The following is an 18374-nucleotide window of genomic DNA, read 5'->3' as shown; positions in this document are numbered from 1 at the left end:
TTTTTACTTTAATGGAATGTTCACTATTACAAAAAATTGTCGAAAATAATGTTAAAACATCAGATGTTTGCGTTAAAAATCTTGTAGCTGATTATTCCACACAACAAGAAGTTGTTGTTTCTATTAACAATGATAATATTAAAGGAATAATAGGACATCGCGTATATTACAACTATCAATTAAAAAATTATTCCTTTTTTATAAACAAACAATACAAAACTACGAAACTGTTTTATTTGGTAAACGTCGATGGAAACGCCGAAGATTTGTTCAAATTTTTATACATGTCCAACCAATTGGACGTAAAATCTACTTTTATTTTGAAAATCTATAAACAGGATATTGAAATTTTGGAAATTTTGCATAGGTAATACCAATTCATTACAACTAAACATAATTTGTTTCAAAAGAAATTACTTAAACTGTTAAGAATCATCATGATAAATCGACTTAAACTTACCTAGTTTCAAAATTAATTGAAATAGGTTGTAAGGAATAGGTTTTTTAGGTTTATTTAGACTATTTTTTACCAATTTCAATAGTTTTAAATCTATTTTTGCCGCCAATAAAACGAGCTTTATTAAACAGAAATTTTTATTTGGTGCAATCTGATATATCAATTCTGGTTTATTAACAACTTTGCATAACCTCAAAGAAAATCATTTTTTGGGGCTAAAACACACGATCTTGGTGACCAGTTTCTTATGTGGTATGACCAACTCATTTAGTTTTATATACTGTTCAATTCAACCAAAGAAAACTGATCCAACTGATCCAACCAGGACAGATGCTTTCTTACCAATCCACCTAGAGCAAAATTTGCAAGACATACTCGACAGGTAGACGTGGTTTATGAAAACCGAGTTCGCCTGAATGCGAAAATTCTGATCATTTATTCACCGATTCGATCAAAGAACAAAATTTTCAGCTCTGTCGCTGAATTGGGGGCGGTTACGATGAACGTTTGGCTTGAAAGCTTTCAAATTAACATCTTATCGTAAAATCTTTCTTAAAATGAAAAGAGAAAACATCTGTAATCTTCATCATTGCTTTCCTGTACAGTTGTTAAAAAAATTCACATTCAATCTATCCATAATGAAATGTCAAATCAAATTAAACAATCTGTCAAATGGATTGTCAAATAAAGCAGCATTGCTAGGCCAAAATTGCCTCGACATTTAATTTTAAAATGTTCAATAGACGTACAAAGAAGTATGTACAGTATAAAATCATTTATTTTCCAGGTACTATATCTACAACGTAATATTTATCAACGTGGATACCAAAAATTTTGATATTATGGAATATATTTACGATAAAGAAAATACCCCGAAATACGTATATTTGGCAAATTGCAACAAACTATTAGAAACTGATCAAATTATTAAACGAAAACGATTCAAACGCAGAGTATTTGAAAAAATAAAAGTTTTCGCTCAACTTTATCCACCCTATTTATCTAATGACGAAAAGATTGGAATAAGCAACGAGGTAATTTTCCCTCGATTCTCTTCTATAAAAAAAAACTTGTTCAAAAAAGTTACGATAGATGTCGCTAGGTACTCCATCTCTCTCTCTGACTATAAATGACGTTTTGTTTTTCCAAAAGATATTCTCTAAGCACAAATTCCGATTTGTTTCAGTTAAGAAACAGTCTCAAACGACGATTGACGATTAGATTTTATAAAAAACAGTCTTTAAAGACAATTGACTGTTTTTTTTTTGAAAAGACAGTCTCTAAAGACAATTCATTGTTTATTTTTGTAAAAAAGTCTCTGAACTCAAATTTCAATTTGTTTCCGTAAAGAAACAGTCTCCAACCACAATTGACGATTAGTCTTCATAAAAATCAGTCTTTAAAGACAATTGACTGTTTGTTTTTGGAAAAGGTAGTCTTTAAAAACAATTATATATTCTAATAAAATACCTCGGTCCATTTGAATAGCTCCTGGCTTATTTTTAAATCAAAACAATGATTTATTATAACAAAAAATTGCGAGTTATATTTCAGTATCAAAATAGATCGTAACGAGCAATGCGTGACGATCAAATACTTGTCTAACTTTAACGTATATTCAGAAAAACTTTATTAATACATTACAGTAACCTACTTTATCATAGAACCAAATGAAAAGATGGAAATACAACACGATAATTCAAAAAATAAAGTAGAAAAAAGGGCGAAGCAAACAGATAATATAAAGTTGATTCAAGTTGTATAAAAAACTTTTTTTTTTAGATAATTAATATGATATACAAAAAACTACAGATAAACGTCATTTATACATACAAAACACAAATTGAAGGATGTATTATAAATGATAATTTCACGGGAATGTGGAAAATATTATTAGAAGGACCTTACGATATGTTCGTTGGAGTAGTAGTACCAGAAGGTACGGAAATGGGTTATTTCGAACAAACTTTTTCACCTCTAGAAGATAGTTCGTATTTCGCTGTACCATATTTATTAGAAGACGTCGAGAGGTTGTCGATTTTTCGTATTTTCACCACTCATTTATGGATCGTTATATTTCTAATCCTGATTATTCTAGGATTGCAATTTTATTATATTATGAATATTTTGAAATTAGATCGGAAGTATACTAAACTAGAAATCGGTTTTATAATATTTCGTTCGTTATTAGAAGTCCCAACTTTTAAAAGACCCAATACCACATCGCTCAAAATTCTCTTCACTGGAATTTTATTTTTCACTATGATAATAAGCAACTGTTATAAAAGTAAATTATTCAATTCCAGCGTTAACGAACATTCGAGACAAGTATACGGAACAATCGAAGATATAGTCAACAAAAAATTAAATGTCGGATTACACGCCGTAGCTAAAAGAACTATGATTAGATCCGGTAATTTTTACGAAAAATATTTAGCAGAAAACAGTATTTTTTGTAGTGTTGATTCTACTTGTCTAAACAAAACTGCCTTCGAGAAAAATTTCGCTACAGTTAAATTAGAAAAGTATTTAAAATTTATAATACCTCGAACGTACATAAACGAATACGGAACGCCACTGATTTATATCATGAGAGATTTCAAAGTGAATACGGTTTTCTTGAATTATTTTTTCAAAATGGGACATCCTGTATACGATAAATTCAATGAATATTTAATGATAATCAAAGAAAACGGATTCGTTGATAAAATTTATAAAGATTTAGACAAAGTTAATTTGGCGATGATGAAACGATACGAAAAAACAATTCGGTTCGAACCTATGAGTTTATTTGATTTTGGTAAATTATTTTTTTTATATGGAATTGCCGTTGGGGTTTCAATTTTGATATTTTTTTCGGAACATTTATATCATTTCATAACTAGCCAATTGTTGAAAATTGATCGGTAAAAAAAATAATCTCAAAACAAAATAAATAAAATTTGAAAACTAGCTACGCCTTTTTTTGAAAATTTCGATTCCATTGATTAGAATAACACTACAAATTGTTGAGGTTTGAAGTAATTATTATTATTAGCTAAGGCAAATTCACAAAAACGTTAAGACAATCAAGCTCCATACCCCCCAACAGCTTCTGATCCTCTACAAGTTCTAAAATCGTTTATATTTAGAGTATTGATCGTACATTTGGAGCTCAGCTCCAAAAATACCCTGAGGATGCTCAAATCAATGCAGAAGAGACTTATAGGCGATCCAGAGTTGATTAGAAACTTCGAAATCTTAGATCATAGAAAAATATTGTTGAACTAACTTTGTTCAATCGATACTATCACGGTTGATGCTTTACGGGGCTGTCCAGCATAACTCCACCTAGAACAGTATCTACAAAACCTAACCAACAAACAGATGTGGCTCACAAACGCCTAGAACGTCAAATTTTTGTTTTTCCTGAACACTATTAGCTACAGAGGTTTAAGATCAAATCTAGTAACTTTGAGTATTCGAGTGGAAAATGATTTACCTTTTTGTGTTTGATTTTTACATTGAAAAATATAATATTATCCAAAATAATAACTTTTTGAAATTTATTTACTATTCATAGTTATTCAAATACATCGTTTAGTTTGTCTATACAAAAAAGAACATTTTTATTGAATTAACCTTGTAGGCGTGACTAATTTTTCGATAAAAAGAATTAGAAGTTGATTACGAACAATGAAAGTGTTTGTTGGGCGTTTCTCTGTTGAAATTCTTTAATGAATCCATTTGTTTAATAACTTTACCTTCAATTATTATTTAAAACTAATATTATTTCATTCGACGATTAAAAAGTAATTCATTGTATGATAAGCAGTTAATCCAAAATGTTGATAATATTTCTAAGTATTTTTACTTTAATGGAATGTTCACTATTACAAAAAATTGTCAAAAATAACGTTAAAACAACGGATGTTTGCGTTAAAAATCTTGTAGCTGATTATTCCACACAACAAGAAGTTGTTGTTTCTATTAACAATGATAATATTAAAGAAATAATAGGACATCGCGTATATTACAACTATCAATTAAAAAATTATTCATTTTTTATAAACAAACAATACAAAACTACGAAACTGTTTTATTTTGTAAACATCGATGGAAACGCCGAAGATTTGTTCAAATTTTTATACATGTCCAACCAATTGGACGTAAAATCTACTTTTATTTTGAAAATCTATAAACAGGATATAGAAATTTTGGAAATTTTGCATAGGTAATACCAATTCATTACAACTAAACATAATTTGTTTCCAAAGAAATCACTTAAACTGTTAAGAATCATCATGATAAATCGACTTAAACTTACCTAGTTTCAAAATTAATTGAAATAGGTTGTAAGGAATAGGTTTTTTAGATTTATTTAGACTATTTTTTACCAATTTCAATAGTTTGAAATCTATTTTTGCCGCCAATAAAACGAGCTTTATTAAACAGAAATTTTTATTTGGTGCAATCTGATATATCAATTCTGGTTTATTAACAACTTCGCATAACCTCAAAGAAAATCATTTTTTGGGGCTAAATCACACGATCTTGGTGACCAGTTTCTTATATGGTATGACCAACTCGTTTAGTTTTATATACTGTTCAATTCAACTAAAAAAAACTGGTGATGCAGCTCAGGATTTTTCACAACTTCACTTAGTTGTACTGAAAATGGCCAAAGTTTGAATGTTTTCGAAGGAATTTCTGGAGCCTTTGAGGATTAGAACTGAAGCTCACTTCCATCTTCCTCAATTACTTTTTTGACATCTTTCTTTCAGCTTCATAATATCGCGTTTATAAAATTACTGCTCCTTATCAGCAAAAAACTGAACCAGGTGCGATTGAAAGTCATCGTTGTTTGTGAAATTTTAACCATTCAAATAATTGTCCAAATATCGAAATAAATGGTAATCGGATGGAGCCAAAACAACCAAGCTCCAATAGTTAGCTACGAGTCTCCAAAGATGTGTAAGATCTTTCAGTTTCATGATAGACCATTGATCGTTTCCGATTTGACATTTTTCTTTCATTTCTTCTATCCAATGTCATTAGTTGTTGATAGTAAACATCAGAATTGATCATTTTGATGATTTTGAATTACCAACATTAAAGAAATTTATAATTTCTGTAAGAAACCAAAGAAAACAGCCAAACACCTCTTCTGTGAGTTTTATAAATCCAAAAAGAATAAATCGCATAGCTGTAGATAGATAGTTCTCGTTTGTAAGTTATTTTTTGACTTATTTGAAAGTTACTGGTGAGTTTTCTAGTCTAAACGATACCTAATAAGTTGTAGTCACTTATTTCGATGTTTTGAGGTTAACGAAAGTTTTGTTCTAGGTATCGTATCATTGATTATTTCTCGTCGATATAGTTTTGTCGTTAATTTCAATTACAGTCTTTTACTAAGACAAAATGATTCTACAACAAACATTTCTTGTAGTTTTACAAAGTTCACATGATTTAACAGAAACAAAAAGTGTTTATAACCTTTTATTAATATTTATTTCAATTAGAAATATCGAATTCGCAAACATTTTCATGATGTTATTTTCAGATTTTATATACAAAATGTTATATTCATTCGATTGGATACAGATAATTTACAAATTATGCAATACACACAAACAAAAGAAAATAAATTACATTATACACATTTGGGAAATTGCGACAAGTTGTTAAAATCGAATGAAATCTCGAAACCAAAGTTCAGTAAAAGGAAATTTGAAAATGTTCGAGTTTTAGCTGGGATTTATCCGCCATACGTTTATAACGATAAATACACTGGAATAAGCAATAAGGTGAAAAGTTTTAATTAAAACACATTGTTAACATTTGGTTTGTTCCAACCTACTAGTCAGGACCGTACTTGGAACGGTTATCGGAAGCGTTTATATCAATCAATTTTTGTACGATGATTTTCTATGACTTACGAAATATGCCGATCAATTTCGCTGGTTTTCCAATCGGGGTGGAACTTTCTTACAAGATTGATTTCGTTCATAATCAGCGTACCATGAGATTGAGGCATACTTGGACATTAGTTCCACTCGCATACATTCCATATTGCATCAAATGTTTGGATATCGCAAAAAAAATCGAACGTGGTGTTTCGAAAAACGTCTACAAGATCGTGACAAGCGACGAATTATAGATCTATGCACATAAACCCGAATTTAAAAAACAATCGACTTCGAAGTTAATGATCGCCTGTTTTTTTTTGGAAAAACTGGATCTAACATCACCGTTCCATTAGAGAAAAGTAAAACGGTCGATTCTGAATGGTATTTAGTTGCTTCGAAAACATTAGGAAAATCATGACGAATGATTCTCCACCAACACAACTCTTACAGTTCAAATAAAAACGTTTTTGAACAGCCAAAACATCGAATCGATGGGTCATCCCAATCGAGGTGCCTCAAAAGACATTTATTTGTTGTGACAGGCGACAAATCCATGAATATAAAACAGAAACAAACAACAACGACTGTATGTCTCTTTCAAGACGAGCCAAATCCAAAAAAAGTTGTTTCAGTTCAAATAAAAACGTTTTTGAACAGCCAAAACATCGAATCGATGGGTCATCCCAATCGAGGTGCCTCAAAAGACATTTATTTGTTGTGACAGGCGACAAATCCATGAATATAGAACAGAAACAAACAACAACGACTGTATGGCTCTTTCAAGACGAGCCAAATCCAAAAAAAGTTGTTTCAGTTCAAATAAAAACGTTTTTGAACAGTCAAAACATCGAAATGATGGGTCATCCAATGTAAAGCCCTTGTTTGGCACCCAATGATTCCTTCTTATTCCCGTAGATCAAAAATAAATTGCAAGATCAACGTTTTTCTACGCCAGAAGGTTGACCACATGTTCTGGAAGTAACTCAATCGGAATTGAGAAAATACTTCGTCAATTGGTTCAAACTCATGCAAGAATGTATTGATCTTTTATTTGTCTATGGTACAGCATTTTCCACCACGACGTACACTCCTTATTCGGTACCCAATGATTTTTTCTTATTTCCGAAGATCAAAAACGAATTGCGTAATGGAAAAAAATCAAAACTTAAGTATCAACCCTCGTATTATCGATTCTGAATGTTGTAAATGATAAAACGGTTTTAAAAAAATTAATTTTGAAATGAAAAATCTTGTTCAGTCCAATATTTTTTCTTTCTTATGACACTTCTATTTATTTTTAGGTAGTAAATTTAGCATTGGAAAAATTAGGTTTGAATGTAACTTATACGTTCCAAGAAATCAAAATTGATTCATACATTTTTAAAGATAATTTCACAGGAATATGGAAAATGTTATTAGAAGGACCTTACGATATGTTCGCTGGATTAGTAGTACCAGAAGGTACGGAAATGGGTTATTTCGAACAAACTTTTTCACCTCTAGAAGATAGTTCGTATTTCGCTGTACCATATTTATTAGAAGACGTCGAGAGGTTGTCGATTTTTCGTATTTTCACCACTCATTTATGGATCGTTATATTTCTAATCCTGATTATTCTAGGATTGCAATTTTATTATATTATGAATATTTTGAAATTAGATCGGAAGTATACTAAACTAGAAATCGGTTTTATAATATTTCGTTCGTTATTAGAAGTCCCAAATTTTAAAAAACCCAATACCACATCGCTCAAAATTCTCTTCACTGTCCTCTTATATTTCATCACTATAATGAGCAACTGTTATAAAAGTAAATTATTCAATTCCAGCGTTAACGAAAATCCTCGACAAGTATACGGCACAATCGAAGACATAGTAAACAAAAAATTAAATGTCGGACTTCATTATGTTGCTTCGAGAACTATGATTAAATCTAACAACTTCTACGAGAAATATTTAGCCGAACATAGTGATACTTGTAAAGTAGATTCGGCTTGTCTCAACAAAACTGCATTCGAGAAAAATTTCGCTACTGCGAAATTAGAAAAGTCGATTAATTATCTATTACCGCGATATTATATAGGAGAAGACGGTACTCCACTCATATATATTTTGAAAAATTACAAATTGAATACGGTTTTCTTTAATTATTTTTTCAAAATGGGACATCCTCAATACGATAAATTCAACGAATATTTAATGATAATCAAAGAAAACGGTTTCGTCGATGATATTTATAAAAATATTAACGCCGCTAATGATTTAATAATGATGCAGAGACACAAAAAAATCATTAACGTTCCGCCTCTTAAACTATCTGAAATTTTTAAGGTTTTTTTATTATACGCAATATGCGTTGGGGTTTCTTTTATCGCATTTTGCGCAGAACATTTCTATCATTACAGAAATAATTATTTAAACAATCGATTTTATGTCGTTTCCTAAACAAATTTTATAAAATATTCATATGAAAACAATGTATACTTAGTCGTTTAGACGCGGGTTTTTACAACCAAGTTATCGTCTTCAGACACTGAAGGTAAACTGACAGTTGACAGATAATTTGGTTGTAGAAACGCGCGTCAAACAGTGTAGTCATGAATATTGACGTAAACAGTGTATTCAGAATGTATATTCGAAGAAATTAATCTCTACTTTAATATCATTAACAATAAATATTAGTAAGTTCAAAATTTTTAAATATTTACTTCACAATCGAGTTTGATTCAATTTTTCATACGCCTTTAATGATTTCAATGGACTCATGATACATTTTCAAAAGCGGATTTTTTGAGTTTTTGAAATATGAAAAATCAATCAAAATGATATTGGAATATGATGACGAAAAGTCCATAAAGTTTTAAGATACGGCAACGTTGATATAAATATGTCAAATCTGACATTTACATGATGAAGTTTGACATTTTTAAAGATGGACGTTTTGTTCTACGAGTGCTATTTGAATTGTTTACAAATACTTGAAACATTCATCTTGGTCAAAACGCGAAATTAAACAAATTCTTTGGTGGTCGCAATTCGCTACAGTTCGTCCAATACCGGGTGTTGTACCAGAAAATATCAATGATGTACGTAAACTGATGGATCTATGTAAATGAACTAGAGACTAAACCACAATTGACTGTGTCTTCCAAGACAAGCCGAATCCAACAAAAGTTGTTCGTGCTCAAAGCCCTTCGAACCAAATGATTGCACGTTTCCTCTGAGTAACTGGTTATCGAAAAAATCAAGGAAACCAAGACGAATCATTCTCCAACACGACAAAGCGAGCTCTCAAACATCAGTTCAAACTAAAAACGTTTCTGGACGGTCAAAAAAAAAACGAACTGATGAGTGTTTGGCACCCAATGATTTCTTCTTAATCCCGCAGATCAAAAATAAATTGAGAAATCGACGTTTTCCTACATAAGAAGAAGTTCAATTAACATGTTTTGGAAGTACCTCAATCGAAATTGAAAAAATACTTCTACAATTGGTTCAAACTCATGGAAGAATGTATTGAAAAACAATTTTGAATATGGGATTTTATTTATTTATCTCAAAACTTAAATAGCAACCCTCGTATAAAGATTTACAATTGAAATTGAAACAAAACGAGATTTTTATTTATTTATATTATTGAATTGATGGTGATATACAATAAGTTTTAAGGTTATTTGATTGTACAGAATTTTTAATAAAAAAAGACAATTAATTTGTTTTTTTTTCAAAATAACATATCAACGAACCTACCGCTAATTACAACTAAATAATAATTTGAAATATTCTTTTCCTGTTTTAATAACTGATAAACATTCATAGTAAAAATTCCGGTTTAACAAAAACCCGACGTTATCATTGCAAATTGTAACAAAATGAGACACGTTTGTTCGTATGTTGTAATTTTGTACGTTTTTTCTATAACTGAAACATACAAAATATTGGGAATATTTCCAATATGTGGACAAAGTCATTTCACACTTGGATTCAGGTTAATGAAAGAATTAGCCGATCGAGGTCACCAAGTCAGTTTCATAAATTGTTTTCCTCAAGAAAAACCGATTAAAAACTTGAAAGATATTTCAGTGGAAAGCATAAAAAGTAACCTGCTCAGTAAGTTATACAAATTTTTAATTAAACGTGTATATTAACTTCTACCAAACTAACTGTACCACAATTTTCTACTAGTTCTCGTTAATGATTTCCTTTATCCACTTTCCAGCCTAGCACTTTTTTATCTTGGAATTATGTCATTTCAAGGTAGGATCTTCATCATCGGGGTCATTAAAACAACATGAGAATTTTTTCATATCACGTTTATTTTAATAATACCATTAATTATTTATCTACTAACTTATAATACTTCGAAGTAGCTTCCAGAAAACAATATTTCCATTTTATAAAATAATGTAAGTACCATGAATTAATAGCGAAAATAATTATCGTATAAATTGACTGAATTATCGTATTTGAAGGCTTATTATGAAATTTAAATTGATAAAGTTAAACTAAGCCCCCCCCCCAACTACCTTATAAATTTCTTCTATCTATTCAGCTTCCTGAGATCACTCTAAAGTAACCCCAAAGTCCTAAACTATACAAATTTGGGATCCAAATAAGACAACAATCTTTTTTCCCAAAATCAAAAACGTCGTAAGAGAAAATCATTTCTAGTAATTTGAGTAGTTTGTAATTTGAAATTCAACTATTTTTCGTTGTAGAATTCTACGATATGTCATCGATAACCCAACAACAAAAATTTTCATTCTACCGATGTTATAAAGGAGTGAGTTATTTTGGAAATCTGTTGGCAACGGGTTTATTAAAAAACGAGAATATTCACAAACTAGTCAAATCTAACGAGACTTTTGATCTGGTGATAAGTGAAAATTTCTACTTCGAATTCATGACGTTTTTCGCTTATAAATTCGGCGCTCCTTTGATAATGATTTCAGCGGGTCCGGTCTCGTTTCATTCTAATTACATATTTTCGAATCCAGCGCCGAGTTCTTACATCACCAATTTATTTCAATTCGATACAAATTCCAAAATGAGCCTATGGGAAAGAATGGAGAACTTGTATGCGGAAATTTTGGGAGAATTTTATATGAATTTTGTACAAATACCAGAACAAACCGGATACTTGAAACAACTGGTCCCCGATGCTCCGGATTTGAAAAAAATCTTATATAATACCAGTTTATTATTAGTAGCTTCTCATCTTGGTGTATTTGGACCGGTACCTTTACAACAAAATGTCAAAGAAATCGGTGGTTACACCATACCGCAACCACAACCGTTACCTAAGCCCATAAAAGACTTTTTGGATAACGCCACTGAAGGCGCCATAATATTTTCCATGGGATCAATGATAAAAAGTTCAAATTTCGCATTGGATAAAAAAAATATCGTATTGAACGCGTTTTCGAAAATACGACAAAAAGTTTTATGGAAATTCGAAGAGGATCTCCGAGATATACCCGATAATGTGCAAATATTCAAGTGGATTCCACAATCTGATGTTCTAAGTGAGTAACTATAAATATGTATATATCTCACTCCATGGTATTATTTTTTTACGTTTCAGATCATCCTAACGTTGTTGCGTTTATATCACACGGTGGTTTATTGGGAATCACCGAAAGTCTTTATTACGGAGTTCCGATTTTGGGAATACCCGTGTTTTACGATCAAGGAAGAAATATTGCATTGGCTGCTGAAATAGGATACGCGTTAAAAATAAATTATAACGATTTAGAAGAAGAAGCTTTCGAATGGGCCTTGAATGAAATATTAAATAATCCAAAGTAATTCATCCATGTTATAACTGATTACTTATTTGATTTGATTACATATTCTTCTTCTTTTTTTGTCGTAAACAAAAATGGTTTAAAATCGAACAAAGAATATTAAAAAGTATAGAGATTTCTATTATTATGAAACATATTTTTAGATATAGAGACGTAGCTAAACAACGTTCGGCTATAATGCGAGACCAGCCTACGAAAGCATTGGATGAGGCAGTCTTTTGGTGCGAATACGTCGTTCGTCATAGAGGCGCTTTCCATGTAAGATCGCCCGCTATGGATCTCAAATGGTACCAATTGTATCAATTAGATGTATTTTTACTTATATTTATTATAATTTCAACGTTTATTTTATTAATAAATAATTTATTGAAATATTTTATCAAGAGAATGACTGTAACGAATATTAATGATAAAAAAGATAAATAAAATTCGTATTTCGTTAATTAGATACGTTATTTGGTGATATGGATTGAAAAAAAACATAATAAAATATTGAAATGAGTAGAATTATTATCTGGAATTAATTACGATGAAAACAACATAAATAAGGGTATAAATTAGGTTAAGAACGTTTTTTTTAATCTAAAATTGTATTTCGATCTATTTACAATGATATGAATATAAGAAAAAAACATTTTTTCTCATACTATACGCGATGTATCAAATTTTAAACAAACTTTTCATTTCATAGTTACTTTGAGACGTGGCAACACTGCTGTGACTATTTACGATATTAACAAAATGGCAAATTTATAATATTTTCTAAAAATACTATTTTATAATATCTGTAGCGGTTTGTTTGGTAGAAGTAACTCCCGAATTAAAATAATCGAAAACACTCCCGAAAAAAGGAAAATTTCGATCCAGTAATTTGTTTTTCCTTCAACACTTGTATAGCGATACCTGCACCAAAACGAATTCAATATCAACAACACAATCTAGTATATCAACACATATCGAGAAACCTATATTACGAGAGTTTTATAAAAAGTTTCAGAACCAATTTTTTTTCAAAATAAAAGTCTATACACTTAGTAACGCAACCTTTCGCTTCTCTTTTACTCAAAATAGACGTTCACGTAGAAGACAGCGACTTGCAAAAATATCTGTGAATCAAATCGAGCGAATACAGTGAATGCTCAATCAAACAATGACTATTCCAAAAATCAGTCGCCTCTTTTCCGGCCAATGGAAACGTTTTAGCCTTTTTCTGAGAAGGTTCAATCTTTGCAATCGTGTGTTTTGATTGTTTTTTCGTTTCAAAAGTATAGTGGTGGATCCATATTTCATATATAGTCTTGAATCGACTGATTGCTTGCGTAAACATAATTCTCCAGTATATATACCAATAGCCTCTTTTATCCCTCTAAACTTAATACAACGATTATCCAGCACCATTTGGTGAACTTTTTCGATGGTATCGCTAATTTTTGATTATCTTGAATACGCGTATACCGCCACAAATTTAGCTACCATCCATTCATCTCCAAGTAAAAGACAGAAACTTTTCATACAACTCTCGTAATTAAAGAAGACTGGCTTCCATAGGGAGACAACAAATAATAAAAAAATCGTCGTTGCCAATGCGGTAATTTCGAAATCATTTTATTGCGAGCATATGAATATCGAATAATATTGAATAATATTTTGATAAACCCTGTATATGTAGGAAAAAATATTTCAATGCCCTGGATTGGTACGTAAATGATACCTCAAATTCTTCTTCCAAGTATACTGTCTCAAGCAAGTAAAACAAGAAAACGGTTTTACACCTATATGAGACCTTAGGTGATCTTCTAACTGCCCTTTTTGTTTGAATCGTTTTGTACAAGTACCGCACTCGAACGGTTTATTTTTATTGTGACATGACATATGATTTTGTAAATATTTAATTTGCACAAATCGTTTTAAACAAAATTCGCACTTGTGCGGTTTATCTTGCATATGCGAACGAATGTGACGATCTAAAGTCGCTTTAGTTTTAAAATTTTCCAAACAGATTTCGCATTTGAACGGTCTTTCTCCGGTATGACCGCGAGCGTGATTATCTAAACTTCTTTTTGTAGCAAACCGTCTGGAACAAATAGTGCATATGAATCGTTTTTCCCCGGTATGGGATAGTTTGTGGTGTTTCAAATTGACTCTTTGTGCGAATTTCGCAGGACAATCGTCACATTTATAGGGTTTTTCTCCTGTGTGGCACAACAAATGTCGTTGTAGATCTCTATTTAATGCAAATTTCTTCAAGCAAACGCTACATTCGTAGGGTTTTTCGCCGGTATGAGTACGCATATGACCTTTTAATGTTTGTGCAAATCTGAATGATTTGAAGCAAATTTCACATTTATAGGGTTTTTCTCCAGTATGACATCTCATGTGGCTATTTAAATGTGCTTTTTGTGCGAATTCGTTTGAACATATTAAGCATTTGTAAGGTTTCTCTCTTGTGTGGCAAAGCATGTGTCTCTTCAGAGTGGATTTAATGGAAAATTGCTTGAAACAAATTTCGCATTTGTGAGGTTTTTCACCTGTATGGGAAAGCATGTGACATTTCAGATGATGTTTGAAACTGAATCCTCTCAAACAAATTTCACAAATGTACAGTTTCTCTCCTTTATGTACGACCGTATGTATTTCAAGCTGACCTTTAGTTGGAAAACCTTTAAAACATTCTGTACATTGATGTGGAAGTTCTAATTTATGTATAACTTCATGTCTACTGAGTGATTGTTTATGGACATATTGTTTCAAACATATTTCACATTGAAATGGTTTTTTTATTAGAGTTTGACGATTTTTAACTAGTATTATACTATTTTTTGTTTTATATTGGATCCAATGCAGTAAAAAATCCTCTTTGTTTGCGAAACATTCTCCACAAAATTGGCAAGCAACAACATTCTTGCCAAAATGTGAATTTACATGTTCATTCCTTTTGATCGCAGATGGGATATCTACAATCAAAATGGAAATGAATCAGTCAAATAGTAAACTAAATGAGGGGGTACAGTTTTCTATAACGAACTTAACTTGTTGAAAAAAGCCAAACATTGACGAAAACATAACCGGATTCAAACATTTTAGTTAAAAAATGAAAATATCCAAATGACAATAGCTGGAGCCGAAAATAACACAAACGACTTACCTTTATTACAAACAGGACAATGGAATTGTTTTCTAACTTTCCTCTTTTTAAATTTAGCATCATTACATTGTTTATTTAAAAATGTATAGTTACTCTTTTCTTTCTTGATACTAATAATTTCACTAACACCTACGGACAAGTCTAAGCAATGATCTTCAACTTCTTCAAGTTTTGGTACAATTACGTCTAGATTTTCAATATCAGTATAACTAGACTCAGCTTTCAGTTCATTATTTGCATCGCGTCCTGAGAATGTTGTTTGTTGAACTTTTAAATTACTGTTGTAGCCTTCACATTTGACTTCGGCAAAACTTAAACCACATTCTACATTGTTTGGTAATTCAAAAACATCACATGGTTCGTGTTTAATAACTGTAGCGCTCATTTCGAGCACACAAAATATAATATTCGACTGAGACAATATAACCAAACAAAAAAATCGGTTGTAATTTCTTCTTCTTTTATTCCGGCCTCCATTATTGGACCGTCAATCTTATCTTCTTTTTTATTTTTTTAGTGGTTGCTTGTTAGCAAGAAAAAAGTCCAAAAAAATTGATTGAGATTTCTTTTTTTTTATTTCCTGTTAATCAAAAGTCATTTCAAAATGGAATTTACTGACAAAAAGAATTATTTCGTATGAATGTTAATTTTTTAATTGGGTAAGACTTGGATTTAGAAATACAAGTATTTTTGGGGGTCGTCTATATATTTCGACATAGCGTCCCCTGGGGAATACATGTACATAGGTGACATCATGCGGAAACGCCTCTATAAAAAGTTATAGGATATTAAACATATATGTTAAACATATGCGGAAAGAACAAAATCGAACATTTTACTTGCCATGATAGTGGTGCCACCTTTCCTTGCCCATTTATATCATACTAGGATAAACCCGAGATGAATTATATGAGTAATGGGGGGGCTGCCGCCCTCCGAAACCCCCGCTACTTTAATTTATAAATGGAAATCTGTAAGATCAGAAAATCTAAGTAACTTAACCTAACCTTATTTTACGAATAAATAAATAACATAGGAATTAATTAAACATTTCATTATATTTATTATTCCATGAAAATTAACACGAACAGAAACGGAAAAAGTAATCAACGCCAGCGGCGGAAATCAGTGTATTGGCAACGAATGGCTTGGAGTTGTACGTTGATTTGGCGGCAATGAGAAGTCCATGCACTCCAAGGTAACGCGGTCATAGGTCTCATTGTGTGCAAATCCATAAAGAAGCCTACAAAATATGAGTGTTCAATAGAAACGAATTAAAACAATATAATTAGATTCACCTGATATTGTTTTCCAGAGAGAGGCGCGAATCATGGAACCCAGTATCTTTGGACACGCTAACAGTAGCAGGTCATCCAGCTGCTCTGCATTTGTTGCAATAAAAATGGCCGCAGCCATGTTTCGAAGAGTTAATCTATATTTCAACACGGTGGCTGCGGCATTTTTTGCTACTTGGAAAAAGCCCTTGAGCCTGTGCCCATGATACGGCAGTGGATTTATCCACTGGAAAAGAGCGGGAATTCCAGAGAGGAACAAAATCCATGATCTGAATATAATAGATTAGAAAACAATAGAATAACATGGAAAATTTACCAAGAAAAGCATATGCGACTTTTCAGGTCGAAGGTAGGAGACACAATGGCGTCCAAAACAATCGAAAGCGTCTCTTCTCTAACTGCGCATGACAATATCATGAGAGTAACGCCATCTAGGAGCCAATAAAAAAATTTCGCGGTAAATTCAAAAATGTACTAGTACATTTACATACATACATGAAATTTCGATGCAGAAAGTATTAATAATAGAAATTCAAGTTGATGAGTAAATACGATGTTGGAAACATGACTTATTGAATGATTTGTAAAAAAGTAAAAAAAAACTGTTGGTAATTATAAATTTCGGGTTTCGAAATTTATTTTCAAAAAACTTTATTTTTGAATATTTATATGAATACAATTAATCTCAAGATCGAACTATGTAATTATAAACATTAAATATCATGGAATTGTTTACAAACATCTTATTTATAGTAAAATAGTGCTGATACATGTTTATGATATTTGATACAATGGTATTGTTTTAAAAATGTCCTTCAGGAATTCTTCGCATGTAACTCCTCCATCCCTAAGAATGAAAAATGACGGAAGTATTTTTCATCCTTTGTTGTCTTTCCTCTTCTAATTCGACGTCTTCTTTCTTCATTTCTTCTATTTTTTGTTTTCTTACAAACTTATATTTATATTTACGAATTATCCAAAATATTATTAAAATTATACAAATTATTATTATTACAGTAAATAGTCCTATCGATACATGACTTTGTGGATTATAAATTTCAAGGATTGGTTTTATATTCTTAGCGATGTTATTAATTTCATACAATTTATTAAAATCTACATTAGTTAAATTAGGGGATTTATAAATTTGATTATTCAAAAATTTAAAGTTTAATTTCGGTAGTATTATTGATTTCCCTTTTTTAATTTGTACATTAGTTGAGAAAATTTCACTTCCTACTTGAATATTACAATTTTTTGGAATTTTTATAAGTGATGGATACATTAATTTAAAATAGCGGTCTGATACACATTTAGAAATTACATCAGTTTCAAAATTTGGAATCACTAAAAGTTCATCATTTGTTACTTGTTCCAATATTGTTTCTTGAAGATTAATTTCACTAATAACACAATTTTTAACGAAATGTCCATTTAAAAGTTCAACAGTACAGTTATCTTGTAATTTGAAAGTTTCTTTACAATAATATTTTCCTTCCAATTCGGGGCATTCTTCTTTGATGAAAGTAACTTCATTTTGACTTCTGGCCAAGTGAGGTTGCGGAGGGATAAATATTGTATGGTTTTGAATTACGGGGTATAAATGAAAGAATTCATAGGTTTTAGGTTTTAGGATAGGAACATGGGTAGCAAATATTATTTTGTATTTGGAAAAGGTTACTTGTGAACCAAGAAAGAGATAATATGTCAAAATATTACTAAATTTTGGTATTTGTTTTTCATTGTAAATGGTGCTTAAATATTTTATCATTTCTATAATTTC

General features: G+C 30.9%; 2 protein-coding genes across 2 annotated transcripts; one reads left to right on the top strand and one right to left on the bottom strand.

Moving 5' to 3' along the window:
* Positions 1–10198: 10198 nt before the first annotated feature.
* On the top strand, positions 10199–12594 carry LOC130445358 (UDP-glucosyltransferase 2-like). The gene is made up of 4 exons (XM_056780937.1): positions 10199–10454; positions 11063–11869; positions 11929–12148; positions 12295–12594. The coding sequence occupies exons 1-4, from the start codon at positions 10217–10219 to the stop codon at positions 12575–12577; spliced, it is 1548 nt and encodes a 515-aa protein (XP_056636915.1). The 5' UTR covers positions 10199–10216; the 3' UTR covers positions 12578–12594.
* A 1141-nt stretch (positions 12595–13735) lies between these two features.
* Positions 13736–15743, bottom strand: LOC130445356 (gastrula zinc finger protein XlCGF46.1-like). Its single transcript, XM_056780935.1, has 2 exons — positions 15297–15743; positions 13736–15105 (listed from the first exon to the last, which is right to left on the bottom strand). Exons 1-2 carry the CDS (start codon positions 15679–15681, stop codon positions 13832–13834), a joined length of 1659 nt encoding a protein of 552 aa, XP_056636913.1. The 5' UTR covers positions 15682–15743; the 3' UTR covers positions 13736–13831.
* Positions 15744–18374: the final 2631 nt, after the last annotated feature.

The sequence above is a fragment of the Diorhabda sublineata genome, chromosome 6, assembly GCF_026230105.1.
Source record: "Diorhabda sublineata isolate icDioSubl1.1 chromosome 6, icDioSubl1.1, whole genome shotgun sequence".
Taxonomy (NCBI): domain Eukaryota; kingdom Metazoa; phylum Arthropoda; class Insecta; order Coleoptera; family Chrysomelidae; genus Diorhabda; species Diorhabda sublineata.
The sequence above is the reverse complement of the archived record's forward strand: the minus strand, read 5'-3'. Positions and strand labels throughout refer to the sequence as shown.